Genomic DNA, 18,914 nt, shown 5'->3' on the forward strand with positions numbered 1-18,914 from the left:
ATCAACCTAACTCATATTATTAGCCATATTATGCTTATATGATCGATAGAACGACAATTACTATACTCATTACTCTTATTATTATCAATCTAACTCATATTATTAGCCATATTATGCTTATATGATCGATAGAACGACAATCACTATACTTATTACTCTTATCATTATCGATATAACTCATATTATTAACCATATTATGCAGATATGATCGATAGCACGACATTTACTATACCTATTACTCTTATTATTATCAATCTAACTCATATTATCAACCTTATTATGCTAATATGATCGATAGAACGACAATTACTATACTTATTACACTGACTATTATCAATCTAACTCATATTATTAACCGTATTATGCAGATATGATCGATAGCACGACATTTACTATACTTATTACTCGTATTATTATCAACCTAACTCATATTATTAGCCATATTATGCTTATATGATCGATAGAACGACAATTACTATACTCATTACTCTTATTATTATCAATCTAACTCATATTATTAGCCATATTATGCTTATATGATCGATAGAACGACAAATACTATACTTATTACGCTTATTATTATCAATCTAACTCATATTATTAGCGATATTATGCTTATATGATCGATAGAACGATAATTACTGTACTCATTACTCTTATCATTATCGATCTAACTCATATTATTAGCCATATTATGCTCATATGATCGATAGGACGACAATTACTATACTTATTACGCTTATTATTATCAATCTAACTCATATTATTAGCGATATTATGCTTATATGATCGATAGAACGATAATTACTATACTTATTACTCCTATTGTTATCACTCTAACTCATATTATTAGCCATATTATGCTTATATGATCGATAGAACGACAATTACTATACTCATTACTCTTATTATTATCAATCTAACTCATATTATTAGCCATATTATGCTTATATGATCGAGAGAGCGAGAATTACTATACTTATTACTCTTATTATTATCAACCTAACTCATATTATTAGCCATATTATGCTTAAATGATCGATAGAGCGACAATTACTTTACTTATTACTTTTATTATTATCAATCTAACTCATGTTATTAGCCATATTATGCTTATATGATCGATAGAACGACAATTACTATACTTATTACACTCACTACTATCAATCTAACTCATATTATTAACCATATTATGCAGATATGATCGATAGCACGACATTTACTATACCTAGTACTCTTATTATTATCAGCCTAACTCATATTATTAGCCATATTATGCTTAAATGATCGACAGAACGACAACTACCATACTTATTACACTCACTGTTATCAATCTAACTCATATTATTAACCATATTATGCAAATTTGATCGATAGAACGACAATCACTATACTTATTACTCTTATTATTATCAACCTAACTCATATTATTAGCCATATTATGCTTATATTATCGATAGAACGACAATTACTATACTTATTACTGTTATTATTATCAATCTAACACATATTGTTAGCCATATTATGCTTATATGATCGACAGAACTACAATTACTGTACTTATTACTCTTATCATTATCGATCTAACTCATATTATTAGCCATATTATGCTTATATGATCGATAGAACGACAATTACTATACTTATTACTCTTATTATTATAAATCTAACTCATATTATTAGCCATATTATGCTTATATGATCGATATAACGACAATTACTATACTTCTTACTCGTATTATTACCAACCTAACTCATATTATTAGCCATATTATGCTTATATGATCGATAGAACGACAATTACTATACTTATTACGCTTATTATTATCAATCCAACTCATATTATTAGCCATATTATGCTTATATGATCGATAGAGCGAGAATTACTATACTCGCTGCTCTTAGTATTATCAATCTAACTCATATTATTAGCCATATTATGCTTATATGATCGATAGAACGACAAATACTATACTTATTACGCTTATTATTATCAATCTAACTCATATTATTAGCGATATTATGCTTATATGATCGATAGAACGATAATTACTGTACTCATTACTCTTATCATTATCGATCTAACTCATATTATTAGCCATATTATGCTCATATGATCGATAGGACGACAATTACTATACTTATTACGCTTATTATTATCAATCTTACTCATATTATTAGCGATATTATGCTTATATGATCGATAGAACGATAATTACTATACTTATTACTCCTATTGTTATCACTCTAACTCATATTATTAGCCATATTATGCTTATATGATCGATAGAACGACAATTACTATACTCATTACTCTTATTATTATCAATCTAACTCATATTATTAGCCATATTATGCTTAAATGATCGATAGAACGACAATTACTATACTTATTACTCTTATTATTATCTACCTGACTCATATTATCAGCCATATTATGCTTATATTTTTGATAGAACGACAATTACTATACTTATTACGCTTATTATTATCAATCTAACTCATATTATTAGCCATATTATGCTTATATGGTCGATAGAGCGAGAATTACTATACTCACTGCTCTTAGTATTATCAATCTAACTCATATTATTAGCCATATTATGCTGATATGATCGATAGAAGGACAATTACTATACTTCTTACTCTTATTATTATAAATCTAACTCATATTATCAACCATATTATGCTAATATGATCGATAGAACGACAATTACTATACTTATTACACTGAATATTATCAATCTAACTCATATTATTAACCATATTATGCAGATATGGTCGATAGAACTACAATTACTATACTCATTACTCTTATTATTATCAATCTAACTCATATTATTAGCCATATTATGCTTATATGATCGATAGAACGACAAATACTATACTTATTACTCTTATCATTATCGATCTAACTAATATTATTAGCCATATTATGCTTAAATGATCGATAGAGCGACAATTACTTTACTTATTACTCTTATTATTATCAATCTAACTCATGTTATTAGCCATATTATGCTTATATGATCGATAGAACGACAATTACTATACTTATTACACTCACTACTATCAATCTAACTCATATTATTAACCATATTATGCAGATATGATCGATAGCACGACATTTACTATACCTAGTACTCTTATTATTATCAGCCTAACTCATATTATTAGCCATATTATGCTTATATGATCGACAGAACGACAACTACCATACTTATTACACTCACTGTTATCAATCTAACTCATATTATTAACCATATTATGCAAATTTGATCGATAGAACGACAATCACCATACTTATTACTCTTATTATTATCAACCTAACTCATATTATTAGCCATATTATGCTTATATTATCGATAGAACGACAATTACTATACTTATTACTGTTATTATTATCAATCTAACACATATTATTAGCCATATTATGCGTATATGATCGACAGAACTACAATTACTGTACTTATTACTCGTATTATTATCAACCTAACTCATATTATTAGCCATATTATGCTTATATGATCGATAGAACGACAATTACTATACTCATTACTCTTATTATTATCAATCTAACTCATATTATTAGCCATATTATGCTTATATGATCGATAGAACGACAAATACTATACTTATTACGCTTATTATTATCAATCTAACTCATATTATTAGCGATATTATGCTTATATGATCGATAGAACGATAATTACTGTACTCATTACTCTTATCATTATCGATCTAACTCATATTATTAGCCATATTATGCTCATATGATCGATAGGACGACAATTACTATACTTATTACGCTTATTATTATCAATCTAACTCATATTATTAGCGATATTATGCTTATATGATCGATAGAAGGATAATTACTATACTTATTACTCCTATTGTTATCACTCTAACTCATATTATTAGCCATATTATGCTTATATGATCGATAGAACGACAATTACTATACTCATTACTCTTATTACTATCAATCTAACTCATATTATTAGCCATATTATGCTTATATGATCGAGAGAGCGAGAATTACTATACTTATTACTCTTATTATTATCAACCTAACTCATATTATTAGCCATATTATGCTTAAATGATCGATAGAGCGACAATTACTTTACTTATTACTTTTATTATTATCAATCTAACTCATGTTATTAGCCATATTATGCTTATATGATCGATAGAACGACAATTACTATACTTATTACACTCACTACTATCAATCTAACTCATATTATTAACCATATTATGCAGATATGATCGATAGCACGACATTTACTATACCTAGTACTCTTATTATTATCAGCCTAACTCATACTATTAGCCATATTATGCTTATATGATCGACAGAACGACAATTACTGTACTTATTACTCTTATCATTATCGATCTAACTCATATTATTAGCCATATTATGCTTATATGATCGATAGAACGACAATTACTATACTTATTACTCTTATTATTATAAATCTAACTCATATTATTAGTGTAGGACAGTGATAACGGTCGTGCCGCGAATATACCGCGAAGTTTCGGAAATTGTCTAGCATAAAATTACCGTATTTCATGGAGTGCCTTTTAGTTTCGGAGGTAACGATAGGGCAAGGGTCGCCCGTCGTTCGCAACGTAACGAAACCGATAATCAACGAACGAGGTCTTTGGCTCGACTTCGACGTGACGTACCAAGGATCCCTGACCATGACGGTCGAAACGAAACTGAACCTGATGAAGTTGACGAGGGCCGGATCGGTTCCGAGTAACAGCAACGTAATAATTTCTTCGGAGAAACACGAATCGATGGCGAGGTCAGCGATTTTTGACAGCGACTTAGAGGACACTCCAGAAACGTCTACGGAGGACGAAGATGCTTCGAGAGCACAGTTATACAACACGGCCAAAGAAGCAACCGGTATACGACAGTCGTCTGGGAAAAAGTTTCTCAGCATGGTCGACAGGATAGCTGCAAACAAATATTTTCAACATGCGACGGAATTGTCTTACGTTCGAAGGGCGATGGAAGGAGTTTCGAACACGGAAATTCGTCTGATGGTTACCGTTTCAAGTATAGAAGGTTGTCTGTCGGTAAACGTTCCACCGGCGCCGTCCGATCGTTTATGGTACGGTTTCAAACCCGTGCCGAAAGTAACTCTTACCGTAAAACCCGCGGTTGGCGAGAGAACGGTTAACATCGTTTACGTTACCAAGTGGATAGAAGCCAAGTTACTCAGGGAATTTGAGAAGCTAAGAGCGAACAACGGGTGACGAGCGTGTGTGCGACGATTACGATCTTTATCACGGTTACGGTTCACGATTACGGCGTACGATTTTACGAATTACGGATTTCTGGACTTTTGGACTTTTGGACTTTTGGACTTTTGGACTTTTTTGTACTTTTGTTGTTGTGTGTGCGTGCGTGTATGTTTTTGTAATTTTACGTGTACTTTTCACCACTGTTCTATCGTGTTCTGTAATAAAGGTTTAGTTCGTGAAAATACTAATCCTACAATTGGGGGCTCGTCCGGGATCTCAACAGCGATCCAAAAGTGCGTGATAAAACAGTGTTTGTGAAACGGACAATTACGATAAAATGGAGGAAAAATCCTTGCAAGACCTGACCACGGCACGCTTGAAAGAGATCTTGCGAGAGAAAGCTCTTTCTACGAGTGGTACGAAAAACGAATTAGTCGCGAGACTGCTCGAACACGGCACACAGGTGGATGATGTTTTTTACGGAGGCGAGACGTCGCGCGACAACGACAGCAAACTGGCACCGACGCCTCATACACCAGCTCAGTCTACAGAATTGGAGCTGATGAAGCTACGACTGGAACTTTTAGAAAAAGAAAAGGAAATGGCCCTCCGAGAAGCAGATCTGGCGAGGCGCGAGCTGGAATTCGCGCGCGCGGCTCAAGGTAACGCGGGTCAACCATCAACGAGAGCGGAGGTCGCGGCTGTGCCACCCGAACCCCTTCGCATGAACATCACGGCTATGGCGGATCTTTTGAACCACTTCGATGGATCAGAAGGCGCATTTGAAACGTGGTCGAGACAACTACAGCTGCTACGGGAAACCTACAGAGTGCAAGACGATGCATGCCGCTTCCTCGTCGTGTCAAGACTCCGAGGGAGAGCGCAGGAATGGTTCCATTCCCGCCCCGAGCACATGACGATGACGATTGAGATGCTGCTGGGGCGAATGGGCTCAATGTACGATCGACGGCCAAATCGGTTGGTGGCGAGACGGCGATTTGAAGAGCGGACGTGGCACCGAGGGGAAACCTTCGCCGATTACCTCCACGAGAAAGTAATCCTGGCGAACCGGATTTCTCTAAACGAAGAGGAACTCATCGACTACGTCATCGACGGGATTCCCGATCCCGTTCTCCAGGACCAGGCTCGTCTCCAGAGGTTCAAGACGAACGCCGATTTGCTGGAAGCATTCGGCAATATCACCTTGAGGCCGAAAGCGACGAACACCACGGGCAAAGGAGGAGAGTCAGCGTCGAAATCTCGAAGCGATGGTGCAGCCTATGCAGCAACGGCAGGGAGAAGATGCATCAACTGCGGCGACCAAGGACATCTGACGTCGGAATGTCCCTCGCAAGGAAAAGGGCGTAAGTGCTTCCAATGTAACGAGTTTGGCCACATTTCGCGCGAGTGCCCGACGAAAAAAGAAGCGATCGCGAAAAACGTTCTCACTGTTACGGCAAGGGGGAAAGGAAAATACCGGAAAGACATACGCGTGAACGGATGCGCCGCGCTAGCCGTGTTAGATACGGGGAGTGACATTTCGCTAATTAGAAAAACCGTGTACATGAGCATCGGGGCACCTCCGCTGACCAATGAGGTAATGCGTCTCCGTGGCGTGGGGTCGGACGAATACTTGACGCTCGGGAAATTCGACGGCGAAATCGAAATAGACGGGGAGAGGCGCGGGGTCACCTTGCATGTAGTGGAGGACGCGCTCCTAAAGTGCGGGGTATTGCTGGGCTTCGACTTTATAACGACCGCGGAATGGATAATAAAGAACGGAACTATGTCGCTCATAACACGGCCAAACGCGTGTGATGCACCGGCGGAAATTTTGTATATCGATTGCGAACGAGACCGCGACACGATTGAATTAGCCGACGTCGAAAACCCGGAAATTCGCGAGCAAACCGAGACCGTCATTCGCGAATACAAACCCAAGCGAAGTCGCGAATGTAATGTAATGATGAAACCTGTATTGAAAGATGACGAACCGGTGTACGAACGGGCGAGACAGCTTGCTTCCTCCAAAAGAGAAGAGTTTAACTGGCAAAACGAAAAAGGGATACGCGACGATATTGTACGATCTTCTCTGTCGGAGTACGCAAGGCCGATCGCCCTAGTCGAAAAGAACGACGGGACTGCCCGCTTATGCGTTGATTGTAGGCGACTGAACGTGGAAAAAGTACGAGACCGGTACCCCATGGTCAAGATTTACGAAAACGAGCGACCGAAACGGAAAAGAAAACGAGGAAGAGATATTAAGAAGAAGCAGAAGAAGGATTATGAAAGGCATCTGGGGTCATATGCCTTTTTAGGATGGCCGAGTGTAGGACAGTGATAACGGTCGTGCCGCGAATATACCGCGAAGTTTCGGAAATTGTCTAGCATAAAATTACCGTATTTCATGGAGTGCCTTTTAGTTTCGGAGGTAACGATAGGGCAAGGGTCGCCCGTCGTTCGCAACGTAACGAAACCGATAATCAACGAACGAGGTCTTTGGCTCGACTTCGACGTGACGTACCAAGGATCCCTGACCATGACGGTCGAAACGAAACTGAACCTGATGAAGTTGACGAGGGCCGGATCGGTTCCGAGTAACAGCAACGTAATAATTTCTTCGGAGAAACACGAATCGATGGCGAGGTCAGCGATTTTTGACAGCGACTTAGAGGACACTCCAGAAACGTCTACGGAGGACGAAGATGCTTCGAGAGCACAGTTATACAACACGGCCAAAGAAGCAACCGGTATACGACAGTCGTCTGGGAAAAAGTTTCTCAGCATGGTCGACAGGATAGCTGCAAACAAATATTTTCAACATGCGACGGAATTGTCTTACGTTCGAAGGGCGATGGAAGGAGTTTCGAACACGGAAATTCGTCTGATGGTTACCGTTTCAAGTATAGAAGGTTGTCTGTCGGTAAACGTTCCACCGGCGCCGTCCGATCGTTTATGGTACGGTTTCAAACCCGTGCCGAAAGTAACTCTTACCGTAAAACCCGCGGTTGGCGAGAGAACGGTTAACATCGTTTACGTTACCAAGTGGATAGAAGCCAAGTTACTCAGGGAATTTGAGAAGCTAAGAGCGAACAACGGGTGACGAGCGTGTGTGCGACGATTACGATCTTTATCACGGTTACGGTTCACGATTACGGCGTACGATTTTACGAATTACGGATTTCTGGACTTTTGGACTTTTGGACTTTTGGACTTTTGGACTTTTTTGTACTTTTGTTGTTGTGTGTGCGTGCGTGTATGTTTTTGTAATTTTACGTGTACTTTTCACCACTGTTCTATCGTGTTCTGTAATAAAGGTTTAGTTCGTGAAAATACTAATCCTACATTAGCCATATTATGCTTATATGATCGATAGAACGACAATTACTATACTTATTACTCGTATTATTAACAACCTAACTCATATTATTAGCGATATTATGCTTATATGATCGATAGAACGACAATTACTATACTCATTACTCTTATTATTATCAGCCGAACTCATATTATTAGCCATATTATGCTTATATGATCGACAGAACGACAACTACCATACTTATTACACTGACTATTATCAATCTAACTCATATTATTAACCGTATTATGCAGATATGATCGATAGAACGACAATTACTATACATATTACTCTTATTTTTATCAATCTAACTCATATTATTAACCATATTATGCTAATATGATCGATAGAACGACAATTACTATACTTATTACACTCACTATTATCAATCTAACTCATATTATTAACCATATTATGCAGATAAGATCGATAGCACGACATTTACTATACCTATTACACTCATTATTATCAACCTAACTCATATTATTAGCCATATTATGCTTATATGATCGATAGAATGACAATTACTATACTCACTACTCTTATTATTATCAATCTAACTCATATTATTAGCTATATTATGCTTATATGATCGATAGAACGACAATTACTATACTTATTACTGTTATTTTTATCAATCTAACTCATATTATTAACCATATTATGCTAATATGATCGATAGAACGACAATTACTATACTTATTACACTCACTATTATCAATCTAACTCATATTATTAACCATATTATGCAGATAAGGTCGATAGCACAACATTTACTATACCTATTAGACTTATTATTATCAAGCTAACTCATATTATTAGCCATATTATGCTTATACGATCGATAGAACGACAATTACTATACTTATTATTCTTATTATTATCAATCTCACTCATATTATTAGCCATATTATGCTTAAATGATCGATAGAACGACAATTACTATACTTATTACTCTTATTATTATCAACCTAACTCATACTATTAGCCATATTATGCTTATATGATCGATAGAACGACAATTACTATACTCATTATTCTTATTATTATCGATCTAACTCATATTATTAGCCATATTATGCTTATATGATCGATAGAACGACAAATACTATACTTATTACTCTTATCACTATCGATCTAACTCATATTATTAGCCATATTATGCTTATATGATCGATAGAACGACAATCACTATACTTATTACTCTTATTATTATCAACCTAACTCATATTATTAGCCATATTATGCTTAAATGATCGATAGAGCGACAATTACTTTACTTATTACTCTTATTATTATCAATGTAACTCATATTATTAACCATAATATGCAGATATGATCGATAGAACGACAATTACTATACTTATTACTGTTATTATCAATCTAACTCATATAATAAGCCATATTATGCTTATATGATCGACAGAACGACAATTACTGTACTTATTACTCTTATCATTATCGATCTAACTCATATTATTAGCCATATTATGCTTATATGATAGATAGAACGACAAATACTATACTTATTACTCTTATCATTATCGATATAACTCATATTATTAACTATATTATGATAATATGATCGATAGAACGACAATTACTATACTTATTACACTCACTATTATCAATCTAACTCATATTATTACCCATGTTATGCTGATATGATCGATAGAACGACATTCACTATACTTATTACACTCACTATTATCAATCTAACTCATATTATTAACCATATTATGCAGATATGATCGATAGAACGACAATTACTATACTTATTACTCTTATTATTATCATTCTAACTCATATTATTAACCATATTATGCAGATATGGTCGATAGAACTACAATTACTATACTCATTACTCTTATTATTATCAATCTAACTCATATTATTAGCCATATAATGCTTATATGATCGATAGAACGACAAATACTATACTTATTACTCTTATCATTATCGATCTAACTCATATTATTAGCCATATTATGCTTATATGATCGATAGAACGACAATCACTATACTTATTACTCTTATTATTATCAACCTAACTCATATTATTAGCCATATTATGCTTAAATGATCGATAGAGCGACAATTACTTTACTTATTACTCTTATTATTATCAATCTAACTCATGTTATTAGCCATATTATGCTTATATGATCGATAGAACGACAATTACTATACTTATTACACTCACTATTATCAATCTAACTCATATTATTAACCATATTATGCAGATATGATCGATAGCACGACATTTACTATACCTAGTACTCTTATTATTATCAGCCTAACTCATATTATTAGCCATATTATGCTTATATGATCGACAGAACGACAACTACCATACTTATTACACTCACTGTTATCAATCTAACTCATATTATTAACCATATTATGCAAATTTGATCGATAGAACGACAATCACTATACTTATTACTCTTATTATTATCTACCTAACTCATATTATTAGCGATATTATGCTTATATGATCGATAGAACGATAATTACTGTACTCATTACTCTTATCATTATCGATCTAACTCATATTATTAGCCATATTATGCTCATATGATCGATAGAACGACAATTACTATACTTATTACGCTTATTATTATCAATCTAACTCATATTATTAGCGATATTATGCTTATATGATCGATAGAACGATAATTACTATACTGATTACTCGTATTATTATCAGCCGAACTCATATTATTAGCCATATTATGCTTATATGATCGACAGAACGACAACTACCATACTTATTACACTGACTATTATCAATCTAACTCATATTATTAACCGTATTATGCAGATATGATCGATAGAACGACAATTACTATACATATTACTCTTATTTTTATCAATCTAACTCATATTATTAACCATATTATGCTAATATGATCGATAGAACGACAATTACTATACTTATTACACTCACTATTATCAATCTAACTCATATTATTAACCATATTATGCAGATAAGATCGATAGCACGACATTTACTATACCTATTACACTCATTATTATCAACCTAACTCATATTATTAGCCATATTATGCTTATATGATCGATAGAATGACAATTACTATACTCACTACTCTTATTATTATCAATCTAACTCATATTATTAGCCATATTATGCTTATATGATCGATAGAACGACAATTACTATACTTATTACTGTTATTTTTATCAATCTAACTCATATTATTAACCATATTATGCTAATATGATCGATAGAACGACAATTACTATACTTATTACACTCACTATTATCAATCTAACTCATATTATTAACCATGTTATGCAGATAAGGTCGATAGCACGACATTTACTATACCTATTAGACTTATTATTATCAAGCTAACTCATATTATTAGCCATATTATGCTTATACGATCGATAGAACGACAATTACTATACTTATTATTCTTATTATTATCAATCTCACTCATATTATTAGCCATATTATGCTTAAATGATCGATAGAACGACAATTACTATACTTATTACTCTTATTATTATCAACCTAACTCATACTATTAGCCATATTATGCTTATATGATCGATAGAACGACAATTACTATACTCATTATTCTTATTATTATCGATCTAACTCATATTATTAGCCATATTATGCTTATATGATCGATAGAACGACAAATACTATACTTATTACTCTTATCACTATCGATCTAACTCATATTATTAGCCATATTATGCTTATATGATCGATAGAACGACAATCACTATACTTATTACTCTTATTATTATCAACCTAACTCATATTATTAGCCATATTATGCTTAAATGATCGATAGAGCGACAATTACTTTACTTATTACTCTTATTATTATCAATCTAACTCATGTTATTAGCCATATTATGCTTATATGATCGATAGAACGACAATTACTATACTTATTACACTCACTATTATCAATCTAACTCATATTATTAACCATATTATGCAGATATGATCGATAGCACGACATTTACTATACCTAGTACTCTTATTATTATCAGCCTAACTCATATTATTAGCCATATTATGCTTATATGATCGACAGAACGACAACTACCATACTTATTACACTCACTGTTATCAATCTAACTCATATTATTAACCATATTATGCAAATTTGATCGATAGAACGACAATCACTATACTTATTACTCTTATTATTATCTACCTAACTCATATTATTAGCCATATTATGCTTATATTATCGATAGAACGACAATTACTATACTTATTACTGTTATTATTATCAATCTAACACATATTATTAGCCATATTATGCTTATATGATCGACAGAACTACAATTACTGTACTTATTACTCTTATCATTATCGATCTAACTCATATTATTAGCCATATTATGCTTATATGATCGATAGAACGACAATTACTATACTCATTACTCTTATTATTATCAATCTAACTCATATTATTAGCCATATTATGCTTATATGATCGATAGAACGACAATTACTATACTTATTACTCGTATTATTATCTACCTAACTCATATTATTAGCCATATTATGCTTATATTTTTGATAGAACGACAATTACTATACTTATTACTCTTATTATTATCAATCTAACTCATATTATTAGCGATATTATGCTTATATGATCGATAGAACGATAATTACTATACTTATTACTCCTATTGTTATCAATCTAACTCATATTATTAGCCATATTATGCTTATATGATCGATAGAACGACAATTACTATACTCATTACTCTTATTATTATCAATCTAACTCATATTATTAGCCATATTATGCTTATATGATCGATAGAACGACAATTACTATACTTATTACTCGTATTATTATCAACCTAACTCATATTATTAGCCATATTATGCTTATATGATCGATAGAACGACAATTACTATACTCATTACTCTTATTATTATCAATCTAACTCATATTATTAGCCATATTATGCTTAAATGATCGATAGAACGACAATTACTATACTTATTACTCTTATTATTATCTACCTAACTCATATTATTAGCCATATTATGCTTATATTTTTGATAGAACGACAATTACTATACTTATTACTCTTATTATTATCAATCTAACTCATATTATTAGCGATATTATGCTTATATGATCGATAGAACGATAATTACTATACTTATTACTCCTATTGTTATCAATCTAACTCATATTATTAGCCATATTATGCTTATATGATCGATAGAACGACAATTACTATACTTATTACTCTTATTATTATCAACCTAACTCATATTATTAGCCATATTATGCTTATATGATCGATAGAACGACAATTACTATACTCATTACTCTTATTATTATCAATCTAACTCATATTATTAGCCATATTATGCTTAAATGATCGATAGAACGACAATTACTATACTTATTACTCTTATTATTATCTACCTAACTCATATTATTAGCCATATTATGCTTATATGATCGATAGAACGACAATTACTATTCTCATTACTCTTATTATTATCAATCTAACTCATATTATTAGCCATATTATGCTTATATGATCGATAGAACGACAAATACTATACTTATTACTCTTATCATTATCGATCTAACTCATATTATTAGCCATATTATGCTTATATGATCGATAGAACGACAATCACTATACTTATTACTGTTATTATTATCAATCTAACACATATTATTAGCCATATTATGCTTATATGATCGACAGAACTACAATTACTGTACTTATTACTCTTATCATTATCGATCTAACTCATTTTATTAGCCATATTATGCTTATATGATCGATAGAACGACAATTACTATACTTATTACTCTTATTATTATAAATCTAACTCATATTATTAGCCATATTATGCTTATATGATCGATAGAAGGACAATTACTATACTTATTACTCTTATTTTGATCAACCCAACTCATATTATTCGCCATATTATGCTTAAATGATCGATTGAACGACATTTACTATACTTATTACGTTCACTACTATCAATCTAACTCATGTTATTAACCATATTATGCACATATGATCGATAGAACGACAATTACTATACTTATTACTCTTATTATTATCAATCTAACTCATATTATTAGCCATATTATGCTCATATGATCGACAGAACGACAACTACCATACTTATTACACTCACTGTTATCAATCTAACTCATATTATTAGCCATATTATGCTTAAATGATCGATAGAGCGACAATTACTATACTTATTACTCTTATTATTATCTACCTAACTCATATTATTAGCCATATTATGCTTATATTTTTGATAGAACGACAACTACTATACTTATTACGCTTATTATTATCAATCTAACTCATATTATTAGCGATATTATGCTTATATGATCGATAGAACGATAATTACTGTACTCATTACTCTTATCATTATCGATCTAACTCATATTATTAGCCATATTATGCTCATATGATCGATAGAACGACAATTACTATACTTATTACGCTTATTATTATCAATCTAACTCATATTATTAGCGATACTATGCTTATATGATCGATAGAACGATAATTACTATACTGATTACTCGTATTATTATCAACCTAACTCATATTATTAGCCATATTATGCTTATATGATCGATAGAACGACAATTACTATACTCATTACTCTTATTATTATCAGCCTAACTCATATTATTAGCCATATTATGCTTATATGATCGACAGAACGACAACTACCATACTTATTACACTGACTATTATCAATCTAACTCATATTATTAACCGTATTATGCAGATATGATCGATAGAACGACAATTACTATACATATTACTCTTATTTTTATCAATCTAACTCATATTATTAACCATATTATGCTAATATGATCGATAGAACGACAATTACTATACTTATTACACTCACTATTATCAATCTAAGTCATATTATTAACCATATTATGCAGATAAGATCGATAGCACGACATTTACTATACCTATTACACTCATTATTATCAACCTAACTCATATTATTAGCCATATTATGCTTATATGATCGATAGAATGACAATTACTATACTCACTACTCTTATTATTATCAATCTAACTCATATTATTAGCCATATTATGCTTATATGATCGATAGAACGACAATTACTATACTTATTACTGTTATTTTTATCAATCTAACTCATATTATTAACCATATTATGCTTATATTTTTGATAGAACGACAATTACTATACTTATTACGCTTATTATTATCAATCTAACTCATATTATTAGCCATATTATGCTTATATGATCGATAGAGCGAGAATTACTATACTCACTACTCTTAGTATTATCAATCTAACTCATATTATTAGCCATATTATGCTTATATTATCGATAGAACGACAATTACTATACTTATTACTGTTATTATTATCAATCTAACTCATGTTATTAGCCATATTATGCTTCTATGATCGATAGAACGACAATTACTATACTTATTACACTAACTATTATCAATCTAACTCATATTATTAACCATATTATGCAGATATGATCGATAGCACGACATTTACTATACCTATTACTCTTATTATTATCAATCTAACTCATATTATTAACCATATTATGCTAATATGATCGATAGAACGACAATTACTATACATATTACTCTTATTTTTATCAATCTAACTCATATTATTAACCATATTATGCTAATATGATCGATAGAACGACAATTACTATACTTATTACACTCACTATTATCAATCTAACTCATATTATTAACCATATTATGCAGATAAGATCGATAGCACGACATTTACTATACCTATTACACTCATTATTATCAACCTAACTCATATTATTAGCCATATTATGCTTATATGATCGATAGAATGACAATTACTATACTCACTACTCTTATTATTATCAATCTAACTCATATTATTAGCTATATTATGCTTATATGATCGATAGAACGACAATTACTATACTTATTACTGTTATTTTTATCAATCTAACTCATATTATTAACCATATTATGCTAATATGATCGATAGAACGACAATTACTATACTTATTACACTCACTATTATCAATCTAACTCATATTATTAACCATATTATGCAGATAAGGTCGATAGCACAACATTTACTATACCTATTAGACTTATTATTATCAAGCTAACTCATATTATTAGCCATATTATGCTTATACGATCGATAGAACGACAATTACTATACTTATTATTCTTATTATTATCAATCTCACTCATATTATTAGCCATATTATGCTTAAATGATCGATAGAACGACAATTACTATACTTATTACTCTTATTATTATCAACCTAACTCATACTATTAGCCATATTATGCTTATATGATCGATAGAACGACAATTACTATACTCATTATTCTTATTATTATCGATCTAACTCATATTATTAGCCATATTATGCTTATATGATCGATAGAACGACAAATACTATACTTATTACTCTTATCACTATCGATCTAACTCATATTATTAGCCATATTATGCTTATATGATCGATAGAACGACAATCACTATACTTATTACTCTTATTATTATCAACCTAGCTCATATTATTAGCCATATTATGCTTAAATGATCGATAGAGCGACAATTACTTTACTTATTACTCTTATTATTATCAATGTAACTCATATTATTAACCATAATATGCAGATATGATCGATAGAACGACAATTACTATACTTATTACTGTTATTATCAATCTAACTCATATAATAAGCCATATTATGCTTATATGATCGACAGAACGACAATTACTGTACTTATTACTCTTATCATTATCGATCTAACTCATATTATTAGCCATATTATGCTTATATGATAGATAGAACGACAAATACTATACTTATTACTCTTATCATTATCGATATAACTCATATTATTAACTATATTATGATAATATGATCGATAGAACGACAATTACTATACTTATTACACTCACTATTATCAATCTAACTCATATTATTACCCATGTTATGCTGATATGATCGATAGAACGACATTCACTATACTTATTACACTCACTATTATCAATCTAACTCATATTATTAACCATATTATGCAGATATGATCGATAGAACGACAATTACTATACTTATTACTCTTATTATTATCATTCTAACTCATATTATTAACCATATTATGCAGATATGGTCGATAGAACTACAATTACTATACTCATTACTCTTATTATTATCAATCTAACTCATATTATTAGCCATATAATGCTTATATGATCGATAGAACGACAAATACTATACTTATTACTCTTATCATTATCGATCTAACTCATATTATTAGCCATATTATGCTTATATGATCGATAGAACGACAATCACTATACTTATTACTCTTATTATTATCAACCTAACTCATATTATTAGCCATATTATGCTTAAATGATCGATAGAGCGACAATTACTTTACTTATTACTCTTATTATTATCAATCTAACTCATGTTATTAGCCATATTATGCTTAATGATCGATAGAACGACAATTACTATACTTATTACACTCACTATTATCAATCTAACTCATATTATTAACCATATTATGCAGATATGATCGATAGCACGACATTTACTATACCTAGTACTCTTATTATTATCAGCCTAACTCATATTATTAGCCATATTATGCTTATATGATCGACAGAACGACAACTACCATACTTATTACACTCACTGTTATCAATCTAACTCATATTATTAACCATATTATGCAAATTTGATCGATAGAACGACAATCACTATACTTATTACTCTTATTATTATCTACCTAACTCATATTATTAGCGATATTATGCTTATATGATCGATAGAACGATAATTACTGTACTCATTACTCTTATCATTATCGATCTAACTCATATTATTAGCCATATTATGCTCATATGATCGATAGAATGACAATTACTATACTCACTACTCTTATTATTATCAATCTAACTCATATTATTAGCCATATTATGCTTATATGATCGATAGAACGACAATTACTATACTTATTACTGTTATTTTTATCAATCTAACTCATATTATTAACCATATTATGCTAATATGATCGATAGAACGACAATTACTATACTTATTACACTCACTATTATCAATCTAACTCATATTATTAACCATGTTATGCAGATAAGGTCGATAGCACGACATTTACTATACCTATTAGACTTATTATTATCAAGCTAACTCATATTATTAGCCATATTATGC

General features: G+C 31.5%; 3 protein-coding genes across 3 annotated transcripts; all 3 read left to right on the forward strand.

The window, feature by feature from the left end:
* Positions 1 to 4,584: 4,584 nt before the first annotated feature.
* LOC143266360 (testis-expressed protein 2-like) lies at positions 4,585 to 5,280 on the forward strand. Its single transcript, XM_076541946.1, has one exon. The coding sequence runs from the start codon at positions 4,585 to 4,587 to the stop codon at positions 5,278 to 5,280; it is 696 nt and encodes a 231-aa protein (XP_076398061.1).
* Positions 5,281 to 5,605: 325 nt separating this feature from the next.
* Positions 5,606 to 7,609, forward strand: LOC143266361 (uncharacterized). The gene has a single exon (XM_076541947.1). The coding sequence runs from the start codon at positions 5,606 to 5,608 to the stop codon at positions 7,607 to 7,609; it is 2,004 nt and encodes a 667-aa protein (XP_076398062.1).
* A 66-nt stretch (positions 7,610 to 7,675) lies between these two features.
* LOC143266362 (testis-expressed protein 2-like) lies at positions 7,676 to 8,371 on the forward strand. Its single transcript, XM_076541948.1, has one exon. The coding sequence runs from the start codon at positions 7,676 to 7,678 to the stop codon at positions 8,369 to 8,371; it is 696 nt and encodes a 231-aa protein (XP_076398063.1).
* Positions 8,372 to 18,914: the final 10,543 nt, after the last annotated feature.

The sequence above is a fragment of the Megachile rotundata genome, unplaced genomic scaffold (assembly GCF_050947335.1).
Source record: "Megachile rotundata isolate GNS110a unplaced genomic scaffold, iyMegRotu1 scaffold0374, whole genome shotgun sequence".
Lineage (NCBI taxonomy): Eukaryota > Metazoa > Arthropoda > Insecta > Hymenoptera > Megachilidae > Megachile > Megachile rotundata.

Bases quoted from the DNA above. Each gene is read 5' to 3' on its own strand.
- LOC143266362 (XM_076541948.1), top strand. From the start codon at position 7,676: ATGGAGTGCCTTTTAGTTTCGGAGGTAACGATAGGGCAAGGGTCGCCC.
- LOC143266361 (XM_076541947.1), top strand. From the start codon at position 5,606: ATGGAGGAAAAATCCTTGCAAGACCTGACCACGGCACGCTTGAAAGAG.
- LOC143266360 (XM_076541946.1), top strand. From the start codon at position 4,585: ATGGAGTGCCTTTTAGTTTCGGAGGTAACGATAGGGCAAGGGTCGCCC.